We start from the raw sequence: 14,411 nt of genomic DNA, 5'->3' as shown, positions 1-14,411 counted from the left end.
TATTTCTTAGAGCTTTCGTTCTCTTTTCACACAAAGATCAGTTATTTCTGTATCTGCACGGAATCGAGCTAGTGACTCCTCGGACAGCCAATGGAAACGTCATCATTAAACCCCAACAACCCTACATAATAGTCAGACCTTATATAGGAAGAGGTTCGTAATCTGCATTGGCGGAGCCTACAGAATGAGCTGGGTTCTTCCGGTGTCATCCCGTCACCTCCCTAATGCAGCTGTGCGGATTTGACTTGCTCTGAGAGAGAAGTCAGCCAGAGCAGCCGCCTCCAAAGTATTCACCAGATAAAACGAGACGACCTCACTGAGCCACCTAGCTGGCTGGTGATGAAACATCGTACACAATCAGACTTTATGTAGGAAGAGGTTCGCAATCCGCATTGGCGAAGAGCCTACAGAATCTGGGTTCTCCCGGTGTCATCATAAGCATACCTCTCACATGGTGTTATGTTGTCCTATGTGCTGGAGAAGCCGGCTTTACTTGTAGGAGACAAAACGGTATTCTTAATGATGGATTTTGGGGGCACTCCACCAGCAGCAGCATGGCCATCGATCTTAAGAAGGGAGGTAGGATCCGCAAGCGTCAGCGGACCACGTCTGAGACCACAGACCCTTACCGCAAGCTGCTTATCCAGCTCTACGACTACCTTGCCAGACGTGCCACTTCGAAGTTCAACGTTAAGGTTCATCAGCGGCTCATGAAGTCCAGAACTCATCGACCCCCCGTCGGCATGAAGCGCTTGGTCCGCCTTATGGCTGAGCATCCTGCCAAGACTGCCGTCGTTGTTGGTTCCGTACTCGACGACGAGCGTGTCTACGATGTGCCCAAGCTCTCGGTATGCGCTATGCGCGTGTCTGAGGCTTGCCGTGCCCGTATCGTGAAGTCTGGAGGCGAGGTGCTGACTTTCGACCAGCTAGCCGAGCGAGACCCGAAGGGCGAGCGTTGCGTACTCCTCCGAGGCCCGGCAACTCGCAAGCAGAACAAGCACTTTGGAAAGGCACCTGTGTGCAAGAACGGCGCCAAGAGAAAGATGAAGAACAAGACGACTAAGGGTGGACACGTCTGAGTTGGTGCGATGGTTATGCTTTGCTGAACTCCCCAGAAATGAAAGCTGGCAATTAAGTCGATAGCTTCTATTGTAGTGGACCTTCCAGACTTTCCAAAAACTAAATGTAGCGTTAATGATGCCATCCGTGTCTTAGGAGGTGTTGAAGGAACAATATCAGGTCACGTCTAAGTATACTCTTTGCTGAACTAGCCGTCCCAGAATTCCCGGATAACGATTGTGTTCGTCAACATACATAAACTTGATCCTTAAAAGATGCGTCTTCGAGGTCGCCTCGAAGGGTCAGAGGCACAAGTCACTTTAAACAGTGTCAGCACCATCACCTAAAATGGCGTCTGTGCATCGGCACTAAAAACCGGAGGACTCCCGAACAACAGCTGGACATGGCACCCAGAAGTAGCAGGGGTATTCTGTCATGCGTAGGCACAGCATCTTACTCTATGACAAGCCTCAGTGGAGATGCCCAGAGGTCGGGCACATGACGCGTGAGAGGCATGCTGTCATCGTTATCAGAGTGCAGCATGTAGAATTCGCAGGCGTGAGCTTCCGGTCGTGTAGAACTGGAGCATTCGTCAGACGCCATGCAATGCCAATCTTCCATTTTAGTGCTTCACGTCGACGTGCATGTATGGTGACACACAACCAATGTCTCAAGCTAACAGTCGTCCAGCGCCTTGCGATTTTTTGCGCCGTAAGAATCAGCCCTCGGAGTAACCTCTCATCCAAGCACGACCCAGCGAGCCCTTTTCACCCCAGTCATCTTGTAGCTCTGGGTCTTTGTACTCCTCCTGCCCGAAAGGCGTCAGCTCTGCGCGCAGAGCCGCATCCACGTTCTCGCAACCCAAAATCCGGCCAGACAGCGCGCAGACAAAACCGTCGTCGATGACCGCTGCGTGTGAACAGAGCCCGGAGCAGTGATGGAACAGCCCTGTATCTCGACAGACGTAGACCCGTGCTGCTACTTCCACCATACGACAGCCGTTGCCGCAACGGTGAACTGCCTTGAGGCGGGTCCACTCCGCGTCAGATGCACTCAACCCTTGCTCACGTCTCCATGATGTAACGGCTGCTGGTGTGTAGCCAGCAGACGGAACCGACAGCTCTGGTTGAAGGAGATGGTTCTGATTGATCATTGCGTCTAACAAGCAGTATTCGTCTTCCGACTGCCGCATCGCGGTCCTGTTGCGGTACACTTCCAATTGCGATATCTTACACATTGGCTTCACTTGCTTACCATTGCGACGCTTTTTCCGCTGCTGCACCGGCCCAAAATCACGCAGGGACAATTCTGACCACAGCAGCGTGCTGCCGTGTACTTGGTCTCGCAGAGATTTGCATATCTGCTGCAGCAAACTGCAGTATCTGGGTGGCAAGAACAGCAGAATTCGGGTTAGGCACGTCTGTGGTAATCCTTGTAGGCTCATTCGAAATCGGCAATTGCCACATGGTTGTTGAACGCGCGCGCCTCCCACCCCTACGACCACCCAGGTGTACAGTCTGGCGATCTGTTGCGGTCTCTACGACCTTTGAGACATGTGTGCATGTACATCCCATACCCCACACCCAACCAAAATAACTGTGTTCGAAACCTCAAATGTACTCTGAGAGCACTAAGCGCTGGGTGAATGGTAAGCTTGTCCAGGATACTCGCTCGTCGGGAGGGCGGCCTGAGTCTGCTTTTATTACGGGTCGTCCCATAAGTGCGCCTTCAACATTCATAGAGAGAGCTGTTGATCGAGCTATGGATTTCGCCGCACCCAGGCACGCAGGAAATACGGCGCCGATCGGGAAATCTTTGAGGATTCTGCCGACTCCTTCCTCACGACGACGCTCTTCTAACATGACGTCATCATTTTCGCAAACCGTTGTGGATGGGAAAGTTGTGGAGCAGTCACAAACAGAAAATGGCGTCCCTGTTGGGCCTCAGATACGCTCCACCACGCCAATAAGAACCGCAACGCCCATCAGTCGACTCCACATGGGGACTTCTTTGATACCCGGTCGACGCATTTCGGCAAATCATCTGGGAGGAGTCCTTCCTGCTCGCAGTCGACTCGGGTCTAACGTAGAGACGTCCGCCTATTCGCAGACTACGGTGAACGGCGAGGTAGTCGAGCGTGTCCAGACACGCAATGGGCTACCTGTCGGAACTCAGGTTGCGTCAACGCTTCGTGGTGCGACGCCATTCACTGGAGGGGATTTTCCAACGATCGCGACTACGGAATTTCCTTCACCGTTCGTTACTGGCATCGACTTTCCGATGACTGGGATCGCACCATTCCCGCTGCGTCACCAAATCAATGTAGGAGGAACTGTGCCGGCGCACGCGGAAAGCACTACTACGACCACCAGCCACCGCTTTGTTAACACTGACGGCGAAACAGAAGAGAGGTTTACGAAGACTGTTGATGGGGAAGTCGTAGAGGACCTCCACAGCAAAACTACTAAGGATGCGAAGCCTCGTGAAGTCGACGGCTCGTCAGACCTTGTGGGACCTGAGTGATTTGAACGCGTAGTCGTTCTTTGTAATGCTGAATCTCATTTATATTTCCTTTTTAAATATTGAATCACTCAACGTTGCTGGCGAACCGTTTTTTTTTTCGAATGGCGAAGTTGGGATGATAACTGTTAACTAGTTTAGGGTTGTGTGGAGTTTGGGTTTAACCCCAAAAACTAACCCTTGCGGGCCTCAAACAGAGGCATCGAAACATCAGATTCATGTTTCTAGAAACTGCAGCGTCTGGATATCGCATCGTAAAGGTTAGGCTGGTTTTGCAGGCTGTCTGATAGACACGAGCAGATGTCCATATGCTAGTCAAGGCGGGCCGCGTGGACGTCGTTGGTTCGCTACCGTTTTTTGGCCTTAACGACGTCCGCTATTTGTAGGTAGCTCTCAGTTGACGTCTCAGTTATATTCATCAGAATATAGTCGGGTGGTGTGGACATATTCATCAGAAGTCCTCTTGATTGAAGATTACCAGTTTTACCAGGTTCTGACACCTGACAAGTTTTTGCTTCTTCTAATCTCTTGCCTTGAGATCGCAGCAGGCGCTGTAGAATTGTTTGAAGTTCACTCTGGGGCGGGAAATATCGGTGATCTTAGCACCGCAGTTCGCTAGCTGAATCGACATCTGCGGTTCGTCTGGCGAGAGCTTTTCGAAACAAATGATAGGTACTCCTCCCAAGTCTGTGCCATGATGGATCCTCCCAAGTCTGTGCCACCATGAAGGGAAATTAACACATGGGGACAAAACGTATGCGCGTTTCATCGCAAGATATTGTGAGAATGCGGTGGAAGGTGAATAGGGCATGGTTCAAAAATGATGATCAATACTTGTGTCCTACTTTTGTGAGGACCTTCTCCTACACTTGCTGATCGAAGCAGGGGATTAAGGGGCGTTTTAGGACGAAACAACATGTGGAGTATTTGGACAATTGTGACAATTGTGACAATTGTAGGCCAATTGTAGGATGATTGTAGGTTGTATTGGAAACGATGGCCGTCGTCGATCAGAATGTTACACACAAATTTGCATTTGTTATGACCTCCGACGTCGACGACGCTCAGGAACGTAAGCACGTTCTCTGCGTGTGTCACTCCCTAATGGTCTACCATTTGTATGCCAAACGAGAAATCTCCAGGCAGGTGCATTATTTCTTGCTTCAATTTTTATTTTCTTCCGCGAATAACTAAACTCGTTGCAGAATGCGTTCCTGTTTTGATCTCCTCACGGACGAGGAGAAGACATTGCTTTTGGAGCCCGTGGACACCCGGATGGCCAAGATGATTCAAGCAGTGGAGGCCAACCAGGCGTTACTGGACATTCTGCTGCTTTCGCAGCAAGAGGAGCTGCTGATAGATGAGGTGAGGATTATTATTTATCTCTTACATAATTTTAAACACCTAAACACATTCAATTATTGATATCATTATCGCAGTGTGAATGCGAGAAGAACGAAGATCTGAAAGCCGACTCCGCGGAAAAAGGTTGCGACTCCGCGGAAAAAGGTTGCGACTCCGCGGAAAAAGGTTGCGACTCGGAGAACTGTTGCGATTTCCCAGAAAGGTGTTGCGAGTTTGCGGAGCGCCCCACCCCGTTCGAAAGACAGTGTGCTACTGCTGCAGCCGACGAGACCATTGAGAGGTCACTAGAGAAGTACTCCCGAGTGCAGAGCACTCTCCGACAATTCGTTCGCGATTGGGCTGATGAGGGCGAAAAGGAGAGAGCCATGTGCTACGGCCCCCTGATCCGTGACCTCGAGAAGTACGTCCCACTCAAGCCTTTCCGCCAGGAGCGTGGACGACGCCCAGTCGTTGTGTGCCCTGGAAGCGGTCTAGGGCGCTTGCCTTTCGAGTCTGTACGACGAGGGTATTCAACTCAAGGGAACGAGTTCTCCCATCTGATGTTGTTCGGAGCAGATCTGATTCTGAACCATGCGCTTCCCGAGTACGAGCTCTCTATCTGCCCTTTCGTACTCGCGACTTGCAATCGGAAAAGCCATGATGATCATCTGGTGTCTATCAGAATCCCTAATGTGTGTCCTGCGAAGCACATACCTCGAGATCCGGATTGCTCGGTGAGAGGAATCTGTAGATCGCGTTAACTTTTCGGATGATACGCATATCGCTTCCAGTTTTCTATGTTCGCAGGCGAATTTGTGGAGGTCTACCAAAATAGCATCAAGGAGATCGACGTCGTTCTCACCTGCTTTTTCCTGGACACTGCGAAGAACATCATGGTCTACATACGAACTATAGCCAAGATCATACGGCCAGGGGGACTCTGGGCGAACAATGGCCCCCTGCTGTACCATTTCGCCGATACCATTGGAGAATTTTCAGTCGAGTTGAGCTGGGAGGAAATCAGACCCATCATCTTACAATTCTTCGATATCCAGCACGAAGAATTCTTGTTGGCCACCTACACGTCCCAGCCGCGCAGCATGATGCACACAGTGTACGATTGTGTACACTTTGCGGCCATTCGCAATGAGAAGGAGGTCACTTGAAGTTCAGCGCCTTTGTGAGAATAGTAGAATCTGTTTTGTGACAAATATTTTATCTTCCTTTTGGATTTTTTCAGTATTCGCTGTTCCTCTTTTTTCCTTTGTCCAACTAGATTGGCCATCCGGCCATCCAACCATCTTCCGTCCAACATATGGAAAAATGATGATTTCCAATGCGATGGCCGTCACGATGGCTTCTGGGTCCTTTGGTGTTTCAGGTGTCCAAGCACTCCGTGCTCTCTTCCTGCTACCGACCACCGCCGTTTATGGACGACAACCCCTTGTGGACTTGCAAGATCGATGAAGTCGGGTGCAAAGAAATCCTTCGTCGTCAGATGCAGTGCTTGATACACGACCAAGTTGAACTACCTGTACAGTTCCAGGAGTGGCTGGATGCGTGGATAGAAAGTAAAAGAACGATGGACCCAGATGAAGTTCTATCGAAGGTTCCCAAGGTGTTGAGACCTAGATCTCCCGATCACTACTGGTGTGTACCTGCCAATAAGGTCTCGATAGCATGGGTTACGGACCAAGATGACCTCCTGGACGAGTTGATTCGGCAGCTATCATGGTTTGATAGGGTCCACTCACTTGAATGGTACCGTTACGGTCTAAATGGGCCGCTTCTATCAAACGAAGGTTGGTGGTCTCTTGTGTTACGACGTATCGCATTGGAGGTTCTCGAAGCAAGACTTGACAGCGACCCTGTGTTTTACTACCGCTATTTTGGACCCTTCGTACCACTCCCAGGGCTATCGGACTGTCTGTTCCTTTATCGCCGCAGGAGAAACTGGATAAACCCCTTCTACATTTACTTCTACGGAGTCAACATGCTGAGAACGTGGAGAGGACACCGGACATATTGTGAAGATCTGTTCCATGGTCAGATGGAGTTACTCCGGACAGATGTCATGTATGCTTCTGTACAGGAGGTGAGTCATCCAACGCGAGATAATGTTTTGGTCTTTCACAACTCTGGTGACGACTTCGGCAACATCCCTCTCCCGAAGATCCTTAACAATTATCGATGGCAACCGTCCCCAAACAGGACCTTCGGAAGGAAGTCTCGGTTACTGACTTTCATGGGCACGTGGGACGATGGTGGCTTGCGGAAGGTCCGACATGTCCTGATACCTATTCTCCGAGACGCTCTAAAGAAGTACATGCACGTGGGCAAGGCTTCCGGCGAGCGCTTTCTTGAGGAGTGGAGCAAATCCGACTTCTGTTTGATTCCCCGCGGCTTTCGACGCCGCGCCTTTATGGAGAGTGAGTGCCTTGCACTCGCTGACTGCGTGTGCGTGTACATCTGGGACGATTTTGAACGTCTGCCTTACCGCGACAGCGCTGCTCATTGGTCGAAACTGGGGATGTCCCTGCAAATGACGCCTGATCTGCCAAATACGCTTCTGGATTCTCTGCAGAGCGTAACCCAGGCCGACTTCGAGAATTACCGGCGGAACATGAGGATTTATTCGGAGTCACATTACACCTTTGAGGGTTTGCTTGAACAATTGTTCGGTTTCCTTACTGGAGGGTCTTCCGATTTGGTATGTGATCAGTACCTAGATCCGGATGAGATCACTACGATGCAGGACAAGGCAACAGACCTCGTCCGGTTGTGGGAGGACATTTTGAATGTACGTTAGTATTTGCGTGCTCCTGTGTCAAAGCAATCCAAGTTTGTTGGGCAGCATATTCATCACTTTCACCTACGATCGATGTCGATTGAGCTGTCAGTTCACCGTCAGCGGTCGCGGTCGCTGCTCAGTCTTTTCGGGTCTTGCCCCTTAGAGCAGATACTCCACGAACTACCCTTGGACCTCGATTGTGGGAGGTATATCGTTGTTTTGGGGCCTACAGGAAGTGGTGCAACGACATTACTTAGGGCCCTAGCCGGCAAACTCCCAGGTGACCTGTCTAGGTAGGAATTTTAATATTAATTCCTAGAATGCTTTCAGCACAATAAAGACGTCATCTGAATCGAGGTTTCATACAAGTATGTGTGGCTTCGTAGGTCTCGAGTCGGGAGTCAACCCCCCATTCGAGGGCCTTGTTGTGAAGGACTACCTCAATTCCACAGTCCGGATTCAGTGTCCCAACCTCGCGGCCACCAAACGCAATACCTTGGTGCAAAACTTAATATCAGTAAGTTATTCAACTCAGTTGAATAATTTTTCCTATTTATTTAATTTTTCCAGAATTTTCACCTGTCAACCAAGGACAATCTTTACACCCATTGTGGCGAGCTTCACTCACGACTGCTGTTGGCTGCGGAGTCCATCAACTCCCACCTGTCACTCCTTGCGGTGGACGCGGGAAATACAGCTCTGGGGATTGAGGAGGATCTGCGATCAATGGCCACAAAGTTAAGCTGTCCTGTTGTGTTGGCGGTGCCCTCGCTTAGCTCGCATGTGGGTACTTTCTCTGCGTTCTCCTTTTGTTAGTGGTGTCCTCATCTGCTCCAAGAATTTTTTCGCGGCAGATTCCGTAATTCTACTTCACCTGGGGAGCGTACTCGTCCAAGGTCCGCCACGCCATGTCTTGCGTATGATAGAGCTAGTTCGCATGCGGTCGTGTCCTGACCAAGAGAACCCCTACGACTTTGTCCTGGATTTCGTCAGCAACATCTCCACGTGAGTCCTCATCTTTTCTATAGAACAAGACACGCTCTTGGCCAAATATTCCCAGAGAGCGCGTTCCGTTTGTTCGCCAGGAGCTATCCGTCCGCGCACTTGGCTCGCTGAGTCTGCTGTATCAAAGCCAGAGGTGAGCCATTGTGTAGCACTGTGTACGTTATTCTTCCCAGTTTTTCTCGTGTGTGTAGTACGGTAGTCACAGAGGCGACCGAGGATCAGGTAAGATTGAGGGCCCAATTATTATGCAGCAGACATTGTGGCTGAGATCCCGATTAAGAGTATTCGGAGGCATTTTAATTCGGTGTGCAGCGAGTAATACTCGCCAACCGGCGTTATTGATGGTTCTGCTGGTATTCCATGTTCTCTTTTTGTTTTGCTTGGCTATGTTGTTTGCGGAGACGGGGGGATCCTCTCAGAACTTCGACCTCATGGTACTCTGTACGTCGTTTCTCACGCCCTCCACCCTCATGGTCGATTTTCACACAGAACTGCCTGTTGTGAGACGGGAAGTGGTGAGTGGCTTCTACTGGCTGCCAACTTGGTTTCTTGCTCGTAACCTCTGCGACCTACCCATTGTCATACCGTCTCTCGGTCTTTCGATTACGATTGTGATGGGTTATATTGTTGACCGTGTATCAGCCGGAACCTCAACCGTGAGGCTTCGCCACTGCCCATCACAGTTCATTGCAATCATCATACTATTCCACTGGGCCTGTCATGGATTGGGCTACGTCGCAGCCGCGTGCTTTCGTGGCCGCCGTGAGGCGATCACGTCAGAGGTGGCTGTGATGCTGTTGTTGTTGACCTGCTCCAACTACTTCATGGTGAGGTGCGTATTTGGGGGTAGGCCGCCTTCATAGCCTTGCAGCGACGTTATGCGCCTGGAGTCGCTTATCGAGGTCATCCGTTACGTCTCTCCGTTTCATTGGGCGTTTGTATGCCTCTCCAAGCGCGAGACAACGACAGCGGCTGTAGGGATGCTGTTGTGTGGCCTCGCAACACGGGTGCTGGCTGTTGGTATCCTGTCAATGAAGTGCTGGATGTCTCGACGATGCAGCAGATTGTGTTGAAGTTCGTTATCCTTACACATTATGCGATGCGAAATTGGGGTTCATTGCGCAATGTCATCACAACACTTGAAATTGGGGTTCATTACGCACTCATCACACATCATACTCGAAATTGGGGTTCATATCTGGAGGAGTCATACTGGAGAGAACGTCGTCCAATCGAACGTTACGACCATGTTTACTTAGAGGGTCCTGTTTCCAGACGGGAATCGTGATGAGGTTGAAACCTTGACTGTCATCCTTGATGGGAATGAGCCAGTAATCGGATGTATCGAAAAGGGGGACATGCTTGTGGGTTCCATCCCTCCATTCGACCCGTAGCCCCAGACGGGGAGTACTACAGACGCTCATCTTGGCGGGAAATACGTACTCCTTCTCGTCGGTTTGAATGCTGTTGATAACGGTGTCCACAGTGCCCTCCAAGCCTGTAGGGAAGGAGTGAGCCTCGTACTTGATAGTGAGGCTCTGATTTACAGCGATGACGACGACCTCGCATGACTTATCGTCCACAAACACCAGCCGTCCTCTTGCTATCGCTGGAGCACCTTTGGATTTGAGGAACATGGCGAAGAAGAGCATTTGCATCTGGTAGTGGCAATGCTTGGACCCCCTGTCAATCTTTGTGGCCTGTTCGCCAATAGATAACATGTCCAAGAGAGACTCTCTGCTAAGCTTCAAATCGCGGAGGGCGGGGAGGTGGGGCATTGGAATGTCGTCAAAGGTGAGCTGTCCCAACTCGTCACGCCTCTGCTGCGCCACCAGCGTCGCAGAGAGCATCCTATGTGTGAGAATATCGCTGTAACGCCTGATAGGGCTCGTGAAGTGCGAGTAGAGTGGGAAGTTGAGGGCGTAGTGTCCGACCCGACCAACCATAGTGACCTCCTTGCCAGCCACGACGTCATCGCGAAGCAAGGTCAACACTAGGTCGTCAAACGCCTCCATGCCTTCTTCAGTCTGCAACTGCACGTCAGCCAGCTCCGGAACCGTGAACTCGGAGGCCATTGTCTCTCTCCATGACGCCAGTGTATCGCCTGGCTCCTGGGCCCACGACAGTCGGTGTAGACTCGCGAAAGGGGTATAGCCTGCCTTCTTGAAGTCCAGAACGAATCTCAAAAGGATGGCATCCACAGCTTCCGCCGGTAGATTCTTCTGCAAGATTCTGATCAGCTCGTTGAAACCCTTGGCGGACCAGAGGTAGTCAACAATGCTCTTGCCTTCGGGCAGCACAAGACCGAGATCCTTCAGCCAGTCTTGAAGCTGCTCCGCATAGACTGTCTTTGGGCTTTCGTGATTTCGAAGGAAAGCCAGCTCTTGATAAGGTCCTGACACGATAGTCTCAGCAGCCACCCTGTTGCAGACCAGCATCAGCTCTTCAATCAGCTCATGACTGGTCGTATGCTCCGCATAGTTAAAAGCGACTGGTAAATTAGTCAGAGGGTCCACGAAGAATCCCAGCTGGAATTTGAGGTGGAGAACAATACTCTCTTCAGTCGCAAGACGCCGGCGTCGAATCTTCCTCGTGACGAGATCGAGTGCCAGCAGTGAATCCACCACTGACGTCCAGGTGAATCCGTCTTTCAGAGGGAAGTCCGCCTGACCATCACAAGTTATTCGGTTTAGCTGAGTCTGATAAATAGGCTGAAGTCCCGGCAAGACCTTAAATATCTGATCCAGGTCGGCGCCCTGAGCAATGAGGCGCTGGACGCTGCCGAACATATCCGAGAAAACGTTATAACGCGACAGGTTCTGGTCTCTGGATGCCTTTTCCGCAGCGGTACGGCTCTTTAGCGTCTTTAACGCAGCGAGGAGAGCATGTACATGCTCCCTCGTCATGACGGGATCCTCCTGGGAGCAAACGTCCTGCGTTGATTCTCCCACGCTCACTCACGATTACAATCTGGGCCTCCTCGTAGGAGAAACGACATGCCGTGTTGATGACGCTGCGACGGGCCTCAGGTCGGAAGCCATCCTGAGCCAATAGCCGCCTTCCGGAGGCGGCGTCAATGTAGAAGGACACGGAGAAACATAGCTTGTCTTGCCCAGGATGAAGGGAGCACAACTCGTCAGACAAGGTTCTCGGGAGCATGGGGAAACAACGATGGGGAAAATAGATGGTCAAGCAACGCGTTCTTGCCTCTTGGTCCAGTAGACTCCCTGGCGTCACGAAAAGCGAGACATCCGCGATATGAACAGTCACTTGGGCCACGGGGAAGTCTACCGGACCTTTTGCTAGTGCCCTCGCTTCGGCTGGCGTAAGCATTTCAATGCTCACAGCGTCATCGAGGTCTTTTGCTGTTTCGGGATCGATGGTCACGACGACACGCTTCCGGAAGTCCCGACGTCCCTTCAAGTGATCAGACCAGTGAGCGGAAATGTCCCTGATCTTCTGATTGGCCTCGTCGACCACCTCTTGAGGTATGTCCTGAAGATGATACTGCAATTCGTGCTGCCACGCTGAGAGCTTGGTCACCGTCTCCACGCTACCCATGTTGCCCAGGCACCGCTCGATGACAGCTAACGGAAGCCTGGAGTCCACAGTCCACTTCGTCACGCGGACGATGTATACGGCTGTAGGGTCAAGAACTATCCGTCCCTGGGGATCACTCAGGTGAGGTGGCACGTATTCCTTGTGAAGTAGCACCCATGGTAGCCTCCGGTTAATGCTGACGCCGCGAATGTACTTGTCTTCTGGAAGAATAACTACCGAGCTGTCGTACTCCTCTCCATTGCATAATAGCGGCTCCGGTCGCTTCTCTCTGTTGGCTTGCAGTCGCACCAGAATTCCGTTGTTCCGTCCGTTATACTCAGCGATACCGACCACTGAACCGGCCCTCTGTAGGGCAGAGTCACTTGGCGGAGACATATCTTGTACCTTCAGGGCCTTCTTCACACGGGTGTACGCAGTCTCTGGCCGTCGCCACTCAGATTGGGGGAGGAGCTCAATGTATACGATGTCCTGATCGATGGCGCGGTTCTTAAGGTGGTCAGGCACCCATATGTCCTTGCCCATGAAAGGTGTCACGAATCCGCCTGAGCCAGCGGATCTAAACGCCCCTTTTATCAACTCTTGAGTCCTCACAGCTGCCTCACATTCCTCGTTGGGCCTGTGTGGCTTATGAATCTGTGGTCGCATGCTGCAAATCACGATTTCGAGATGCGTGGCGACATTGTGCGCATTTTGGACCAGGTAGGGGTGACGACCTTTGACGACGACACTCTTGACCTGCTGTCTGATCTGGTGGTCAGGGAAGCCAAGTCTATTCTAGAACAGGTTCACGAAGCGGCTGTTGTAACGGGAAAGAACGTGATCACCGGCTCCGCTGCACGGGACGTGTTATTCAGTGAAAGGGCCTATCATACGGACCACGTTCAGCCAGCGCGACTTAGCCTTCTGTCACCCGCCGAACGGAAGCTTGTAGACGATGCGAACCAGCTGCCTATCGGGCCTTTTCCGCTTTCCGAAGGCCTCCCTCTCCCCCCCCACGCGCTAACGAATCACAAATGGACCTTGAAGCTCGGTGAACCGGCCGCAGAGTGTGTGGAGATCCGGAACAGCAGAGGGGAGACGGTGGCATTAGGCCCTAAGCTGCGGGCTGCCGACTTCGCGCCGCAGTGGTCTGAGAGGAGTGATGATCCTGGCTGAGATTCAGTTTCACTTTCATAAATCAGCGAACGCAGTCATAGAGGTGACTCTTAATTCCATCGTCGATTTCCTCCATCTTCAAGTCTTTTACGACATCGTGAGCCGCCAAAATTGGGAGGATCTGGAATCCCATCAGATGAGGTTAATGGGAAGAAGCATATCCTCAACGCTGCCTCCTTGCATGAGGTACTGCTCTGGGTCATTGAAGGCGGATTTGGGGCAATTGTAGGTGCATGATAGTAGAAAACGTTTCCCTTGGCAACGTCCACCAGTCCCGTACTGCTTAGTGGGGTCCTTTCGAGTTCGCGTCGTCAAGATACTTTTTGGTCCCCCAAGGCAGACCCATCCAAAAGATGGGGGCCTGGAGAATGACTACGTTGGCTGCTGCGATCTTCGCGCCTTCATCCTGCACGTCGTACTTCTGTTCAGCTGCAGTCATATGGTGTGACCTGCAGCAACCAGCTCACTGCGCATAACTTCGCAAATGTGAGCGTTCAAGCCCTTTGGCGAACCCATGACTTTGAGCGCCATTAATGATCAGTTTCTTCAACCAAACACCACACAACCCTACAGCATTCGTAGTAATATTCGACTTAAAGTTTCAATTTTGAACATGTCCCCCCAAGGCAGACACCCCCACTTGGGCAGAACTTGGGGGGCAGACCCATCAATGTGTTCCGAGAACACAATCATACAAAGATTTTTTTAAACGTTTTTTGTAGTCAAGATCTTATCTATTTATTCAGATCCCAAGATATCAGCAGTACTTCAGAACTGAATTACATTTTCATCCAAAAGAACCCTTGCTGTCAGAGAAGTAGTCGTCGCCACAGAGATTCTGAAACAAACCACAATAGATCATCCTGAAGATCAAGCACCCCTAAACAATAGCCCCGGAGAAAATATAAGGTCAGCCAGTAAGTCTTAATCAATGCATAGCATCAGGAATAGCTGATAATGTCATCCCGGAAACGCC

The 14,411-nt window shown here is 51.1% G+C and overlaps 9 protein-coding genes across 10 annotated transcripts; 7 read left to right on the top strand and 2 right to left on the bottom strand.

Moving 5' to 3' along the window:
• Positions 1–554: 554 nt before the first annotated feature.
• On the top strand, positions 555–1,079 carry KVP17_003798 (uncharacterized protein; the record flags this gene model as incomplete). The annotated part of the gene is made up of 1 exon (XM_068521439.1): positions 555–1,079. The coding sequence occupies one exon, from the start codon at positions 555–557 to the stop codon at positions 1,077–1,079; it is 525 nt and encodes a 174-aa protein (XP_068372897.1).
• A 698-nt stretch (positions 1,080–1,777) lies between these two features.
• Positions 1,778–2,503, bottom strand: KVP17_003801 (uncharacterized protein; the record flags this gene model as incomplete). The annotated part of the gene is made up of 1 exon (XM_068521443.1): positions 1,778–2,503. One exon carries the CDS (start codon positions 2,501–2,503, stop codon positions 1,778–1,780), a length of 726 nt encoding a protein of 241 aa, XP_068372901.1.
• An 836-nt stretch (positions 2,504–3,339) lies between these two features.
• KVP17_003804 (uncharacterized protein) lies at positions 3,340–3,582 on the top strand (the record flags this gene model as incomplete). Its single annotated transcript, XM_068521446.1, has 1 exon — positions 3,340–3,582. One exon carries the CDS (start codon positions 3,340–3,342, stop codon positions 3,580–3,582), a length of 243 nt encoding a protein of 80 aa, XP_068372904.1.
• Positions 3,583–4,785: 1,203 nt separating this feature from the next.
• Positions 4,786–6,089, top strand: KVP17_003797 (uncharacterized protein; the record flags this gene model as incomplete). The annotated part of the gene is made up of 3 exons (XM_068521438.1): positions 4,786–4,944; positions 5,019–5,657; positions 5,715–6,089. 3 exons carry the CDS (start codon positions 4,786–4,788, stop codon positions 6,087–6,089), a joined length of 1,173 nt encoding a protein of 390 aa, XP_068372896.1.
• Positions 6,090–6,259: 170 nt separating this feature from the next.
• KVP17_003799 (uncharacterized protein) lies at positions 6,260–7,732 on the top strand (the record flags this gene model as incomplete). Its single annotated transcript, XM_068521440.1, has 1 exon — positions 6,260–7,732. The coding sequence occupies one exon, from the start codon at positions 6,260–6,262 to the stop codon at positions 7,730–7,732; it is 1,473 nt and encodes a 490-aa protein (XP_068372898.1).
• Positions 7,733–7,804: 72 nt separating this feature from the next.
• On the top strand, positions 7,805–8,530 carry KVP17_003802 (uncharacterized protein; the record flags this gene model as incomplete). Its single annotated transcript, XM_068521444.1, has 3 exons — positions 7,805–8,007; positions 8,045–8,231; positions 8,285–8,530. 3 exons carry the CDS (start codon positions 7,805–7,807, stop codon positions 8,528–8,530), a joined length of 636 nt encoding a protein of 211 aa, XP_068372902.1.
• Positions 8,531–9,060: 530 nt separating this feature from the next.
• On the top strand, positions 9,061–9,582 carry KVP17_003805 (uncharacterized protein; the record flags this gene model as incomplete). The annotated part of the gene is made up of 1 exon (XM_068521447.1): positions 9,061–9,582. One exon carries the CDS (start codon positions 9,061–9,063, stop codon positions 9,580–9,582), a length of 522 nt encoding a protein of 173 aa, XP_068372905.1.
• A 303-nt stretch (positions 9,583–9,885) lies between these two features.
• Positions 9,886–12,925, bottom strand: KVP17_003800 (uncharacterized protein; the record flags this gene model as incomplete). Of its 2 annotated transcripts, none has more annotated exons than XM_068521442.1 (2): positions 9,886–11,652; positions 11,681–12,925. In XM_068521442.1, 2 exons carry the CDS (start codon positions 12,923–12,925, stop codon positions 9,886–9,888), a joined length of 3,012 nt encoding a protein of 1,003 aa, XP_068372900.1. The 2 variants fall into 2 exon arrangements, with proteins under 2 accessions (XP_068372900.1, XP_068372899.1); XM_068521441.1 differs by having other exon boundaries at positions 11,681–12,802.
• A 21-nt stretch (positions 12,926–12,946) lies between these two features.
• On the top strand, positions 12,947–13,435 carry KVP17_003803 (uncharacterized protein; the record flags this gene model as incomplete). Its single annotated transcript, XM_068521445.1, has 1 exon — positions 12,947–13,435. One exon carries the CDS (start codon positions 12,947–12,949, stop codon positions 13,433–13,435), a length of 489 nt encoding a protein of 162 aa, XP_068372903.1.
• Positions 13,436–14,411: the final 976 nt, after the last annotated feature.

Source organism: the organism of the source record quoted next (assembly GCF_019968985.1).
Source record: "MAG: Porospora cf. gigantea B chromosome Unknown PgB_NODE_586_length_14411_cov_153.773, whole genome shotgun sequence".
Taxonomy (NCBI): Eukaryota; Apicomplexa; class Conoidasida; order Eugregarinorida; family Porosporidae; genus Porospora; species Porospora cf. gigantea B.
This window is presented reverse-complemented; position numbering and strand designations above follow the sequence as displayed.